At 39.8% G+C, this 15,886-nt stretch overlaps 1 protein-coding gene across 4 annotated transcripts in view; it reads right to left on the bottom strand.

Moving 5' to 3' along the window:
* The window catches only part of cltcl1 (clathrin, heavy chain-like 1), a 93,956-nt gene that overhangs the window by 6,783 nt on the left and 71,287 nt on the right, over positions 1–15,886 (bottom strand). For 2 of the 4 annotated variants that reach the window (XM_069932616.1, XM_069932617.1), the window contains exons 29-32: positions 15,510–15,680; positions 15,199–15,420; positions 10,260–10,280; positions 9,265–9,340 (exon numbers count right to left, since the gene is read on the bottom strand). In XM_069932616.1, the coding sequence (XP_069788717.1) occupies positions 9,265–9,340; positions 10,260–10,280; positions 15,199–15,420; positions 15,510–15,680 (490 nt within the window). Of the gene's footprint in view, positions 1–9,259; positions 9,341–10,259; positions 10,313–15,198; positions 15,421–15,509; positions 15,681–15,886 lie in introns of those variants that run through there. The other 2 variants (XM_069932619.1, XM_069932618.1) reach the window with 2 other exon arrangements.

The raw sequence follows: 15,886 nt of genomic DNA, 5'->3' as shown, positions 1-15,886 counted from the left end.
TGGGGAACAGAATAGACTCTTCTCAGACCCAAAGAAAGCCCAAGAATTTGCTGAACATTTGAAGGAGAGGAGTGACAAGAAGGATGACCAGCAAGAAAATATGCAAAAATATGTAAAAATATAAAGATGTATATATAAAGATTTAAAGATGGATAAGAGAAAGGGAAGAAGGAAAAAAAGAGCTTTGTTATAAGTATAGGAAAATAGTGTTATGGGGGGGCTGGGAGTGGAAGAATAATGGTCACTGCGAAATCGGGTTGACACTTGTAAGTTCGCAAACTGAATGGAAAAGGGAGTTGTGGTTGCCGTCAAGGGACAGGAGGCAATCCAAGGAGGGGAGGTTCATTTGTGGTTAAAGGGTTATTGCTTGTGGGGATTGTTGGGGTATTTCATGCCTTAAATGCGTTGTCATATATTGAGATTAAAAAGGAAAACTTAAACAGTAATGGAAAAAAAGGGGATGGAGGTGCTGAAGAGGTGGAAAAGAAGTGAAAATAAAGATACAAGATGGCCACGTTGGACCATGTGACTATAAACATTAATGGAATATATAACCAAGTTTAAGTGTATCCCATTGGAGGGAAAAAAAATCACAATTTAAAAGACAAAGTTACAATGATTGAAAAAACCTGGGAACCATATATGGAACATAACAGAAAGAGCAGGCCTCGGACCACCACCACCTAAAATGATAAGAAAAACACTATCAAATTTAATGTGATAAGTAGATGATGTCTTTTTTGTTTGTATTCCTTTTGTATAAAGATATTGTTTTATTGTATTTTATATGTCCAATATCTACTGTTTTTGGAGGGGGGTGAGAAGGGGGGAAGGGAGGGATGGGGGAAAAAAAGAGAAAATGTCACTGTGAATACTTAAAGAGATGCATCTGTAAATATATTGGCTGATATGGTTCATAGTGCAATAAGAATTACAATTGCAGTCGGAATCAGGGGAATATATAATGGGGAATAAGGAAATGCCAGACCAATTAAATTCTTACTTTAGTTCTGTTTTTACAAGAGAGGATACAAATAACTTCCCAAGGATGTTGGGAAACAGAGACTAATGCAAGGGAGGAACTGAAAGAAATCAGTATCTCTAAGGACATGGTCTTGGGGAAATTGATGGGATTGAAGGCAGATAAATCCCAAGGGCCATTATAATCTACATCCTAGGGTACTTAAGGGAGTGGCCACTCAGATAGCAGATGCTTTAAGAATTATTTTCCAGAACTCGATAGACTCAGGATCAGTACCCATGGATTGGAGGGTAGCTAATGTTACCTCAATATTTAAAAATGGGGTAGAGAAAAAGCGGGGAATTATAGGCCGGTGAGCCTTACATCAGTGATGGGCAAAATGATGGAATCCATTATTAAGGATGTAATAGCGGAGCATATGACTAGCAGAGAAGGAATCAGACGGAGTCAACATGGATTTACAAAAGGTAAATCGTGCTTGACAAATCTATTGGAATTCTTTGAGATGGTGACAGGTAAAATAGATGGGGGAGAGCCAGTGGATGTGGTGTACCTGGACTTCCAAAAGGCCTTCGATAAGGTCCCGCATAAATGACTGGCTTCCAAAATCAAGGCTCATGGGATTGGGGGCAAAGTATTGATGTGGATTGAAAACTGGCTGGCAGGTAGAAGACAGAGAGTTGGGATAAATGGCTCATTTTCTGAGTGGCAGGCGGTGACCAGTGGGGTGCCACAGGGATCTGTACTGGGACCCCAGCTGTTCACAATTTACATTAATGATCTGGATGAGGGGATTGGATGTAATATCTCCAAATTTGCAGATGACACTAAGCTAGGAGGGGTTGTGTGCACGGAAGAGGGGGTCAGGAAGCTCCAGTGTGATTTGGATAAATTGAGAGACTGGGCAGATACATGGCAAATGCACTACAATGTGGATAAATGTGAGGTTATCCACTTTGGTAATACAAACCGGAGGGCAGATTACTATTTGAATGGCAATAGATTAAGAGATGGGGAAGTGCAGAGAGACCTAGGGGTACTTGTACATCAGTCTCTGAAGGCGAGCATGCAGGTACAGCAGGCGGTTAAAAAGGCAAATGGTACGTTGGCCTTCATATCAAGAGGGCTTGAGTATAGGAACAAGGATACCTTACTGCAGCTGTACAGGGCCTTGGTGAGACCCCACCTGGAGTATTGTGTGCAGTTTTGGTCACCTTATCTAAGGATGTTCTTGCAATGGAGGGAGTGCAGAGGCGATTCACCAGGCTGATACATGGAATGGCAGGAATGTCTTATGAGGAAAGATTGCGCAAATTGGGATTGTACTCGCTGGAGTTTAGAAGATTGAGAGGGGATTTCATAGAGACATAAAATTCTGGCAGGACTGGACAGAATGGATGCAGATGGGATGTTTCCAATGATGGGAAAATCCAGAACCCGGGGCCATGGTTTGAGGATAATAGGCAAACCATTTAGGACCGAGATGAGGAGGAATTTCTTTACCCAGAGGGTGGTGAATCTGTGGAATTCATTGCCACAGAGGGCAGTAGAGGCAGGTTCATTAAATATATTTAAGAGGGAATTAGATCTATTTCTTCAGTATAAGGGTATTAAAGGTTACGGAGAGAAGGCGGGGACAGGGTACTGAACTTTAACATCAGCCATGATCTCGTTGAATGGCGGAGCAGGCTCGAAGGGTCGAATGACCTACTCCTGCTCCTATCTTCTATGTTTTCTATGTTTAGAACAACTAGCCAAAGTAGATTGGAAGGGGGCATTAGTAGGGAGGACAGTAGGAAACGAGGAAAGTACAAGATAAAAACATACCAAAAAAAGGAAATATTCAAATGGAAAATTGTCACAAATGTGCCTTGCAAGGGAAGTCAAAGCCAACGTAAAAGCAAAATACAGAGCATACAAGGAAGTAAAAATTAGTGGGAAGCTGGATGGTTGGGAAGTTGTTTAAAAACTCGCAGAAGGTATCTAAGAAAAACTTGAGGGAAATATTAAGTATGAAAGTAGACTAGGAAATAAAGGGGACACAAAAAGCTTCAAGTACATAAAGAGTAAAAAAAGGGAGAGTAAATATTGTAAACTGAAATGATGCTGGAGCAATAATTATGGGAGATAAGATAGCAGAGGAGCCAGATGAGTATTTTCCATCAGTCATCACTGTAACAGATATTAGCAGTGTATCAGATGTCCAAGGGTATCAGGGAAGTGAGTGCAGTTACTATTTCAAGAAAGGTGCTCAGAAAGCTGAATGGTTGAAAGGCAGATATTTCTCCCAGACCAGATGGATTGCACCCTCAGATTCTGAAAGTAACTGTAGAGGCTTTGGGGGCATTGGTAATCACCTTTCAGGAATCAATAGATTCTGGCATGATCCCAGAAGACAGGAAAATTGCAAATGTCAACCTACTATTTAAGAGTGGGAGGCAGTAGAAAGGAAATTATAGACCGGTTAGCCTAACATCAGTGGTTGGGAAGATGTTGGAGTTAATTGTTAAGGATGAAATGACAAGAGTACTTGGCAGCACATGACAAGTCAAAGCCAGCAAGGTTTCCTCAAGAGAAAATGTTTCTTAATAATAAAAGCAAACCAAATGAGAAAGTGTTTAACTGGGGAAGGGCTAAATACAATAGGATGAGGCAGAAATTATGGAGAGTAAATTGCGAACAGATTCACAGAGAAAGCACAGAAGTAATGTGGAGGATGTTGAAGGAGAATCCTGGGAATTATAGACTTGAGTCTTATGTCAGTAGTGCGCAAACTTTTGGAGAGGAAAGGATAGGATTTTTGAGGATTTGTAAGAGCAGTCTACTCAGGGATAGTCAGGATGGCTTTGTGAAAGGAAGGTCGTGCCTCACGAACTTGATTGTTACCTCATTAAAAAAAACAAAAAAATTGATGTAGGGAGGTATGTGGTCTAAGGATTTTAGAAAGGCATTTGACAAGGTTCCCCATGAGAGACCTGTTCGGAAAGACATGAGATCCATGGAACCATGCCTTTATGGATAAAAAGTTTCATGGAGAAAGCAGAGAGTAGTAGGATAGAAAGTATTTTGCCTAAAGGCAAAAGCAACTTGAGTTCTGCAGGGATCCATTCTGGAAACCCTGCTCTTTGTAATTTTTATAAATGACTTTCATGAAGCTGAAAGATTGGCAAACTCATCATACTTGCCTATGATATGAAGGTTAGAAGAGTTATGAATAGTGCTAAAGTTTGTCAGAGGCTGCAAAGGGATATAGACAGGATGCAGAGTGGGGCAGAAAAGTGGCAGATGGAGGTCAAACTCAATAAGTCTGAGGTGATACATTTTGGAAGGTCAAATCTGAAGGCTGAGTGCAGGGTTAATGGTCAGATACTTAAGTGTGAAGGAACAGAAGGTTGTTGAGGTCCAAATCCATACATCTCTCAAGGTTGCTGTGCAGGTTGATAGGATAATTAAGGCCTATGAAATGCTGGGATTCATTAATGGGGGATTGAGCTCAAAAGTCGAGGTGCCATGTTGCAGCTCCACAAATCTCTGGTGAGACCACACTTAGAAAATCTTGTTCAAAGGAAGTCAGAACAGGAGTAGGCCAAAAATGGCCCATCGAGCCTGCTCCTCCAATTCTGGTCACCTCATTATGGGAAGGGTATGGAAGCTATAGAGCAGTGGTTCTCAACCTTTCTTTCGACTCACATACCACTAAGTAATCCTTATGCCATCAGGGGTCTGTGATTAGTAAGGGATTGCTTAAGGTGTTATGTGAGTGGGAAGGTTGAGAATCACTGCTCTTGACCCAATTGTTACTGAAATATTTTGCTTGAAAAAAATTGTCATTGGCCCATTTCCTTTGAAGTTATGAAACTGTGCACATAACAAGTCAATTAGGTCCAATTAAAAGTGGTTTTTAAACTTTTTCTTTCCACCCACATACCACCTTAAGCAATTCCTTACTATTCAGAGAACACCTATGGCACAGGGAATACTTAGTGGTACATGGGTGGAAAGAAAAAGGTTGAGAACCACTGCTCTAGAGGGTGCAGAGGAGATTTACCAGGATGTTGCCTGGATTAGAAAACAAGCCTGGAGGAAAAGTTGGTAGAGCTGGAACATTTTCTTTGGAGCAAAGAATGAGAGGAGACTTAGAGGGTTGACAGCCAGCACCTTTTTCCCCAGGGCAGGAATAGCAAGCACCAGAGGACATGTAAAAAATGAAGGAAGGAAAGTTTAGGGGAAACTCAGAGGCACCATTTTTTAAAAATAGTGTTGTGGGTGCCTGAAATGCCTTTCCAGGGATGGTGGTGGAGGCTGAAACATTAGGGCATTTAAGACTCTTAGACAGGCATATAGATGAAATGAAGAGGGTTAGGAGATAGGAAGGGTTTAGTTTTTTTGTAAGGAATATTTAGATCAGCACATCAAGGGCTAATGGGCTGTAATTGTTCCATGTTCTAAACATATTGGAATTCTATGAGGAAGTGAAAAACAGGCTAAGTGCATTTTGTGCATTTGAATTTTCAAAAGGCCTTTGATAAGGTGCCCCACATGAGGCTACTTAACAAGATGAGATCCAATGGTAAAATAGGAAACAGTGAGTAGAGGATTGGCAGGAAGCAGTGTACTGGTATCATGTACTGGTTGGCTTGTTGAGTTCCACAGGGGTTGGTGTTAAGGCCACTTTTTATTTCGTACATCACTGATTTAGATTATGGAATGAATGGCTTTGTGGCCAAGTTTGCAGATGGTACAAAGGCAAATGGAGGAGCATGTAATGTTGTTGAAACAGGGGGACTGAAGAAGGACTTTGATTAGGAGAATGAACAGAGAAGTGGCAAATGAAATACAATGTCAAAAGTGCAATTTCGTCTAAGTAGTAAAAAGGCAAATCATTTTCTACATGGAGAGAAAATGCAAAATTTCCCAGATGCAAAGGGACATAGGAGTCCACGTACAAGGCATCCTGAAGGTAAACTTGTAGATCAAGTCTGTGGTGAAGGCAAATGTAATGCTGGCATTTATTTCAAGAATAGAATATAAAACCAAAGATGTGATGTTGAGGCTTTAAGGCACTGATGAGACCTCATTTAACAAAGGATGTGCAGACATTAGAGAGAGTTCAGAGGAGGTTCACAAGTTTGACTGCTCTTAGCCCGTACACAGAATTTAGGAGAATATGGTGGAATCTATTGAAACATTGAATTTGAAAAGCATGAACAGTAAACATAGAAAGGTAGTTTCCCATGGTGGAAGAAGAGGACAAGAGTGCATAACTTTAGGATTGAAGGGCATCCACTAAAAACAGATGTGGAGGAATTTCTTTAGCTAGAGGGTGGTGAAACTGTGGAAATTGTTGCCACAGGTGGTTGTGTGTTTAAGGCAGAGATTGATAGGTTCTTGATTAGCCAGGGCATCAAAGGTTGTGGGGAGTAGGCCAAGCAGTGGGGCTGAATCGGAAAATGGATCAGCTCATTATTCAATGTCAGGGCAGACTCAATGGGCCAAACAGCCTATTTCATCCCAGAGGGCTTATCTACAGAGGCCATATGGTGTGACCACACTGATAGGGCTGTATTATAGGCCACCCAATAGTCAGAGAATTGGGGGAGCAAATCTGTAGATAGCAGACCGATACAAGAAACAAAATTGTGATAACATATTGACTGGGACTCCCATGCTGTAAAAGGGCTGGATGGCTTGGAGTTTGTCAAATGTGTTCAGGAGAAGTTTACTAAATCAATATATGGAGGTACCAACAAGAGAGGGGGCAATGCTTGATCTCCTATTAGGGAGCTAGACAGGCCAGCTGACAGAAGTATGTGTAGGCCAACATTTTGGGTCCAGTGACCATAATGTCATTAGTTTCATGTTAATTAAGGAGAAGAAAAAGTCTGGTCCTTTAGTTGAGATTCTAAATTGGAGAAAGGCCAATTTTTGTGGAAATTGGCAAGAATCTAGGAAGAGCAGATTGGGATAAATTGGTTGCTGGCAAGGATGTGTTCAGTAAGTGGAAGGCCTTCAAAGATGAAATTTTGAGAATGGAAAGTTTGCATGTTCCTGTCAGGATTAAAGGCAAAGTTAAAAGGCATAGGGAACTTTGGATTTCAAGGAACATTGATAATCTGGTAAAGAGGTATATAGCAGATACAGAAAACAAGGAACAAATGAAGAGATGGGGAGATCATAAGTTTTTTTGCATCAGTATTTATTTAGGAAACTGGCATAGCTTACAAGGAAGGAAGGGAATCAAGCAGTAGTGACATGGAATATACAGAGATTTAAGAGGAGGTGCTTGCTGCCTTTCAGCAAATAAAGGTAGATAAATCCCCAGGCCAGACATGATATTTCCTTAGACCTTGAGGGAGACTAGCAGAAATTGCATATTTAAAATGTCCTTAGCCATAGGTGAGGTGCTGGAGGCTAGCTCGTGTTGTTCAGTTGTTTAAAAAAGGCTCCAAAAGTAAACCAGAAAATTCTAGGCCAGTGAGCCTGACGTCAGTAGGTAAATTATTGGAGGGTGTTTTGAGAGAGATCAAATATACAATGAGGACAGTCAGCATGGCTTTGAGGGTGGTAGGTCATGTTAACGAATATTAGTTTTGTTTGAAGTTACCAACAAAATTGATGAAGGAAAGGTTGTGGATGCAGTCTACATGGACTTTGGTCTTTAACAAGGTCCCACATGGGAGGTTAGCTCAGAAGGTTCAGACACCAAGTATCCATAGAAAGTTTGTAAACTAGATTTGAAATTGGCTGAATAGGAGAAGACTGTGGTTCTCAGACTGGAGGACTGATTAGTGGTGTGCCTCAGGGATCAGTGCTGGGATCATTGTTGTTTGTTGTCTGATAATGTGTTAAATTAGATCAGCAAATTTGCTGATGACACTAAGATTGGAAGTATTGTGGACAGTGATGAAGGCTTTCAAAAGGGATCTAGACCAAATGGAAAAATGGACCAGAAGGTGGCAGATGGAATTTAATGCAGACAGTCCAAGGTGTTGCATTTTGGATGGACAAACCAAGGAAGGACATAAACAGTAAACGGTAGGACACTGAGCGCAGAGGTACAAAGGGATCGGAGAATACAGATACACAATTCCCTGAAAGTGGTGTCACAGGTCGACAGGGTTGTAAAGAATTTATGAAGGCCAAGATGCCAAAAATATTGAGAACAGGAGTTGGGATGTTATGGTGTGGTTGTTTAAGACACTGATAAGGCCAAATTTGGAGTATTGTGTGCAGTTCTAGTCACCATATTTCAGGAAGGATATCAGTAAGATTGAAAGAGTGCAGAGAAGATTTACTAGAATGTTGCTGGGTCTTCAGGAGTTTCAGGGAAAGATTAAACAGGTCATGACTTTATTCCTTAGACCGTAGGAAAATGAAGGGAGATTTAATAGAGGTTTACAAAATTAATGTGCAGGTAAATGCAGGTAGACCCTTTCCATTTAGATTAGGAGAGAAATTCAAGAGGATGTGGCTTTAGGGTGAAAGGAAAAATTAGCGGGAACTTCACTCAGTGGTGAGAGTGTAGAATGAGCAGCTATCTGATGTTTTAGGAATAAATTGGATAGATACATGGATGGGAGAGGTCTGGAGGGTTATGGAACAGGTGCAGGTCAGTGGGACTAGAAAAATGATGTTTTGGCACAGACTAGAAGGGCTGAATGGCCTGTTTTCTGTGGTGTGATGTTATATGGTTCTAAATGTGTGGATATAAAATTAAGGGTTGGAACATGTTATCTCCACTAATGCAGTGGCAACTTTACGGTCCTCTTACTGCCAAATGTTATCTGGTGACTAGTTTTTCAAAACAACAGTAATACAATTAGAGGTTTAAGAGTGTCCAAATCCCTCATTTAGAATATTCCTGTTCAAATAATTCCCTCAACACTTCATGCCACCCAGCAGAGGATTATAGTGTCTGTTGGAGCTGCAAATATTTTACTTTAGCTTGGAGGTATGAAACCTCAAGTATCATCTTGACCCATGGAGACCCGCCACTAGTCACACCCAATAGTCCCAATTTATTCTGCTTAATGTCAAATTATTAAACTTAATGAGTCTATAGCACTACATGACAAAGGAATTAAATTTCTTGTTTCCAAATCTGGAACTCATGGAATGTGATCAGAGAAAGAGTTTAGGCATTAGGCTGAAAATTGTTCAGTTCATTGCAATGAATTGGAGTGACTAATTGTGACCAGTGAGATCAAGATATTACATTCACTGGATTTCAGTTGATCAGAATCTAATCCATGCTAGCTTTCATTTTGGCTAAGGAAACTTACCAAATACTAGTGGAGCTGGTTCAGTTACTTGTTCTTCATCTTTTCTTAAACAATCTGAAGCATCAAGTTTATCAACCTGTAATGTAAAAAAAAAGCCCGTAAATATACTGGTCACTATTTTTGCTTCTAAAGTTAAAAATAACCCATCAAGGCACACAGTCAAGGTACAAAGAATTGAACATCCACAAGAGCCACCAAAGAAAAATAGAAGTTTAGTCTACAATAAATGTGTTGGCAGTTTACAACTAATATTTTGTTTAGATTATCCAAATGAGGGAAGGCAAGAGACAAGACACATGAAGACAATAAAACAGTTAAAACAAATATAATGCAACACAAGTGTTATGAACACCTTGCAAAAGATGAAGGTCCACCAAATGCCTAAAGTTTTCCTCATTTTTTTCCCCTACTGGCAGGTGATGAAAAGAAAAGTGGTGTGTAAATTGCAGTCTGCTTCACCACCTGTATGTGGGATGCGGGGCAGAACTGGCAAAGCAGCAAATTTCTCCCTGTAGAGACTTGCTAAAATAACTAACACGGAATTTTTTTAAGCAACCCATTGGTTTTAAAAAGGTGACATTTAATATAAAGATTTAGACTCAATTGATTTGTTGACTTGGAAAATAATTGGTAGAGTATTGTGGAGGCAGTGAGTTTTTTTAAAAAAAACAGGCTGACAAGTTGGTCTTAAAAAGCTGACAGATGCATGCATGTTATAGAAAAGGGTGAGAAAGGACTATTTAAACAATAACGTTTCATTATGTTTCACAATCAAGACTTCAGGACATCTGTATTGTTAGTGAACCTAAATGTTCTAGTTAGAAAAACTGCAAGCAGTTAATTGTAAAACTGGTAATAATTTAACATTTCATGTTAGTACATTTGCAGAGCATTCAAGGTTAAAAATCTCCCTCCAAGAGCAACAAAAACCCTTAGCAGCTACTGGCTATGGGCTGAGGGAGCCCAACTACATTAGCATAAAAGCAGATGGTCACCTTTTCCATTAATTCATCAACCTGCAAGAAAATTCAGAGGTGAAACTTGAGACCTAGAGTAAAAGCACAGATTAAAAATCACAGGAAAAATCAAGACCCATGCAGAATAATTATACAACTTCAAAGTAACAAGGGTACAGAGTAGCCTTCAATTTTATTTTGAGCAAACTTCAAACACCTATATGACTCACCAAGTTTGAAAATGAAAAGCAGGTGATTCAACTTGAGCTTGCACACCATTCTATTAGATCATAATCTGAATTAGCTATTTTTCCCCATATCTTTTAGTTAATAAAAATTTGACACGTGAAAACCAAGAACTGATCCATCAGTTGACCATTGCAAGTTCTAAACAATGATTAACTCATTCCAGAGGTCTAAATTTTAAATTGTGCCCTCAAGCTCTAGTTTCCATTTCACTCATTGGTTCCCAGTGAAAAATCAAATTATCCTAATTTGCAGGCAATTCAGCTGTGTACAATCTAAGCCTTGGACCAAGACACATTCTAACTAGAAGAACTGAACTTTCTAAACCTTTACACAGAACAATGTAATCTGGGTGATTTCATTGTCATTTTGTGATGCAAGACCATTTTCAACTCTATATTAAAGTTTCATGCAACTAATCCCATGCAGAAGTGAACACTAAAATGGAATGCAGCTTCTTAATTCGCTGGAAACATTCATCTAGAGTAAGCCTGAAATATTTAAACTCCTGAAACTTTGATTAGAAATATAAAGTTTAATCTACCACTGCAACTCTTGCAAACAAAGCCAAGTTCTTAATTTATTCTTCAAATACGTTTTAATGTTTATTTTGCATTACTCCTTCAGCCAACATACAAACTGTACAAAGTGTGGAATCATATCTGAACGCTAAAGCTGATCCTTGACCAAATTGCAAATTTCCACAACTAACGGAAGCTGCCAGATATCCAATGCCATACATTGATTTTAAAAATATTGATCACTCAAATGAAAATCCTCAAGTTCACTTGCACTCATCCTGATATGTAAAGATCTGGAATTACTCCAAACTTCAAGTTAAAAGGCACTGTGCATAACTAATGCGCAGGCTCAATAAGCTGCCAGAAAGACCTGCATTTAAACATCAAATGGAAATTTAAATTAAATTTATAATTTAAAAATTAGCTACAGTAAAAGGACCTTTCAGCCCACATGCCCATGGCACCCAATGAACCTTCAGCCTCAACGTTTTGAAATCTGCCAAACCCTTATCTAACAAGCTCCACAAAAAAATACTTGCCATCATAACCATATAACAATTACAGCACAAACAGGCCATTATGGCCCTTCTAGTCCATGCTGAAACTCTTGCACTCTCCTAGTCCCAGTGACCAGCACATAACCCTCCATACCCTTTCCATCCATATAGCTATCCAATTTTTGTCTTATTGTATCTGCTTCCACTGGAAGTTTGTTTCACACAGACACCACTCTGAGTGGAGAATCTGTCTCGTGTTACACCTAAACTTTTGCCCCCTAACTCTCAGCTCATGTCCTCTAGTTTGAATCTCCCCCCATCCTCAATGGAAAAAGTCTACCCACATTTACTCTATCTATCCCCCTCAAAATTTTAAGACCTCTATCAAATCCCCCCCTCAGCCTTCTACACTCCAAGGAATAAAGACCTAACTTTAAAAAAAACTCTACAACTTAGATGCTGAAACCCAGGTATCATTCTAGTGAATCTTTTGTGTACTCTCCATTTTCTTCACATCCTTCCTATAATTTGGTGACCAGAACAGAACACAATATTCCAAATTTGGCCTCACTGGTGTCTTGTACAATTTTAACATTACCTCCCAACTCTTATACTCTATGTTCTGATTTATAAAGGCCAGAATTCCAAAGGCCTTCTTCACTACCCTATCCACCTGAGATTCCACCTTCAAGGAATTGTGTACCATTATTCCTAGATCTCCTTGTTCAATTCCATTCTATAACACCTTACCATTCACCATGTCCTATTTTGACTAGTCCTATCAAAATGTGGAACCTCATTTGTCAGCATTAAACTCCATTTGCCAACTTTCAGCTCACTTTTAATTTATCCAAATCTCTCAGGTAATGAAGCTTTTCAAAACCATATAACCATATATAACAGCATAGAACAGGCCAGTTCGGCCCTACTAGTCCATTCCGTAGCAAATCCCCACCCTCCTAGTCCCACTGACCAGCACCTAGTCCATACCCCTCTAGTCCCCTCCTATCCATGTAATGATCCAGTCTTTCCTTAAATGTAACCAAAGATCCCACCTCGACCACGTCTGCCGGAAGCTCATTCCACACCCCCACCACCCTCTGCGTAAAGAAATTTCCCCTCATGTTCTCCTTATAATTTTCCCCCTTCAATCTTAAACCATGTCCTCTAGTTTGAATCTCCCCCTTTCTTAATTGAAAAAGCTTATCCACATTTACTCTGTCCCTTTTAAAATCTTAAACACCTCTATCAAGTCCCCTCTCAATCTTCTACGCTCCAGAGAAAAAAGCCCCAGTCTGCACAACCTTTCCCTGTAATTCAGACCCTGAAATCCTGTCAACATTCTTGTGAACCTTCTCTGCACTCTCTCCATTTTGTTTATATCTTTCCTATAATTTGGTGACACAGTACTCCAAATTTGGCCTCACCAATGCCTTGTACAATTTCACCATAACCTCCCTACTCTTGAATTCAATACTCTGATTTATGAAGGCCAACATTCCAAATGCTTTCTTCACCACACCATCTACCTGAGTATCAGCCTTGAGGGTACTATTTACCATAACTAAATCCCTTTGTTGCTCTGCACTCCTCAATTGTCTACCATTCAATGTATATGACCTATTTAAATTTGCCTTTCCAAAATGTAGCACCTCACATTTATCTGTATTAAATTCCATCAGCCATTTCTCAGCCCACACCTCCAGCCTTCCTAAATCACCTTTTAATCTACGGTAATCTACCTCACTGTCCACAACACCACCAATCTTTGTATCATCTGCAAACTTGCTTATCCAATTCTCCACCCCTACATCCAGATCGTTAATATATATAACAAATAATAGTGGACCCAGGACCGAACTCTGAGGAACTCCATTAGTCACCGGCCTCCAATTGGACAAACAATTATCTACCACTACTCTCTGACACCTCCCATCCAACCACTGCTGAATCCATTGCACTACCTCTTTATTTATACCTAATGCCTCCACCTTTTTTCCCTAACTTCCTGTGGGGAACTTTGTCAAAAGCTTTACTAAAGTCCAAATAGACAACATCCACAGCTTTCCCTTCATCAACCTTTTTTGTAACCCCCTCGAAGAACTCAATCAGGTTTGTCAAGCATGATCTACCCCTGACAAAACCATGCTGATTACTCCCTATCAATCCCTGTACCTCCAAAAATTTGTAAATAGCATCCCTCAGAACACTTTCCATCAACTTGCCCACCACAGACGTCAGGCTTACAGGCCTATAATTCCCAGGTTTGCATTTGGACCCTTTCTTAAACAGAGGAACCACATGCGCCACCCTCCAATCCTTTGGCACCACCCCCGTGGCCAGTGACATCCTAAATATCTCTGTTAATGGCCCCACTAACTGTCCACTAGCCTCCCCGAGTGTCCTAGGGAATATTTTGTCCGGTCCGGGAGATTTATCCACCTTTATCTTTTTTAACACAGCCATCACTACCTCCTCGGTTATCCTTATATGCTTCATGACCTCCCCACTATTTTTCTTTACTTCAACTGGTTCAACATTTTTTTCCCCCTAGTGAATACCGAGGCAAAGAAATCATTCAAAATTTCCCCCATTTCCTCAGACTTCTCACTCAGCTTACCCTCGCTATCTACAAGGGGTCCAATTTTATCTCTCACTAATCTTTTACTTTTAATGTACTTATAGAAACCCTTTGGATTTATTTTTACTCTGTCAGCCAAAGCCTCTTCATGCCTTTTTTTGGCCTTTCTAATTTCTTTCTTAAGATTCCTTCTACACTCTTTGTCGTCCTCCTTCAACTTCTCAGCTCCCTGCTCTTTATACCTCTTGTACACCTCCCTTTTTCTCCTAACCAAATTTCCAATATTCCTCGAAAACCAAGCCTCCCTATGACTTCCAGCCTTTCCTTTGATCCACACTGGGACATAACTACCCTGTACCCTCAAAATTTCTTTTTTGAATATCCTCCATTTTTCATTAACATCCTTACCTGAAAATATCCTGTCCCACTCAATACTCCCCAAATCCCTTCTTATTCCTTCAAAATATGCTTTTCTCCAATCCAGAACCTCAACTTTAGGCCCTTCTTTGCTCTTCCCTAAAACAACCCAAAACTTGCAATCTATCTTAATATCATCTGCATACTTGCTAATCCAATTTACCATCCATTGAGATCATTAATGTATATAACAAACATACCCAGTACAGATCCTTGAGGCGCACCACTAGTAACTGGTCTCCAACCTGACAGTTATTCACCACCATTCTGACATCTTCCATCCAACCACTATTGAATCCATTTTTACCACTTCAATATTCACACCTAATGATTGAACCTTCCTAACTCACCACCTGTGTGGGACCTTGCCAAAGGCCTTACTGAAGTCCATATAGACAACATCCACCACCTTACCCTCGTCAGTTTTCCTGGTCACTTCAAAAAAAATTCAGTAAGATTTATCAAACACTACCTTCCATGCACAAATCCATGTCTATCCAGATCATTATACACACACACCATTTCTAAGAACATTTTGCATTAGTTTGCCCGCTACTGACGTCAAACTTACAGGCCGATAATTGCTCAGTTTACTATTTGAACCCTTTGCACTTGATTCAAATGGAACATTTTAACTATAACATTAATTTCTTTCCAATGTCACAAGGTGAATTGAAAAAATTTCCAACAATCAAGATTTTTAAAAGCCTACTCACTTTGGTGAGATATTCTCTCATAACTTGAATAAAGTACGGCATTGCAAAGTCCATTATATTATGCCTCCATGACAACTCAAGAACCACATCTGGCCGTAATAAATCGTAGCACGTGAACAGACAAGATGCAAAACATTCTTGCTTGCCCTCTTCTAAGAACCATTGCAATAGCTTCTCTGAGAGATCTGTGTCCTTCGATTCTGCTGCATATTGCATCGCATCCTAGAAAACATTGATATCCAGAATCATGTTTCAAAGCCACAGGACAACTTTCAGTAAAGCATGTGCAGAACAATTAGACAGTCCCTTGCCTTGTACAAACGATCCTTTTTGCATAATTCCACACTCTGCTTCCAGCGATTGTTACCTTTGTAGAGATAAGCAGCAATGCGTCTAAATTCAATTAGTTCATGCTTCTCTAGGCGCTGAGCAAGGCTAATGTTGTCAAAGTTATCGTACGCATCAATGGAAGTACGTAAACCCTGCAAGTTGTGAAGAAACATTCAGTATAGTCATATCAGAACAAGTCAAATCTCTGATAAAATGTTACCAAGTTTGTTTATATATATATATATATATATATATATATGTGTGTGTGTGTGTGTGTGTGTGTGTGTGTGAACACTTGCTCCTATAATCAAATATCTAGCAAGAATGTGGTGTGGAACTAAGGCCCTGCAAAAATTTT

This window comes from Narcine bancroftii, chromosome 4 (assembly GCF_036971445.1).
Source record: "Narcine bancroftii isolate sNarBan1 chromosome 4, sNarBan1.hap1, whole genome shotgun sequence".
Taxonomy (NCBI): domain Eukaryota; kingdom Metazoa; phylum Chordata; class Chondrichthyes; order Torpediniformes; family Narcinidae; genus Narcine; species Narcine bancroftii.
Note: the sequence above shows the minus strand (reverse complement) of the source record. Positions and strands in the feature narration are given on the sequence as shown.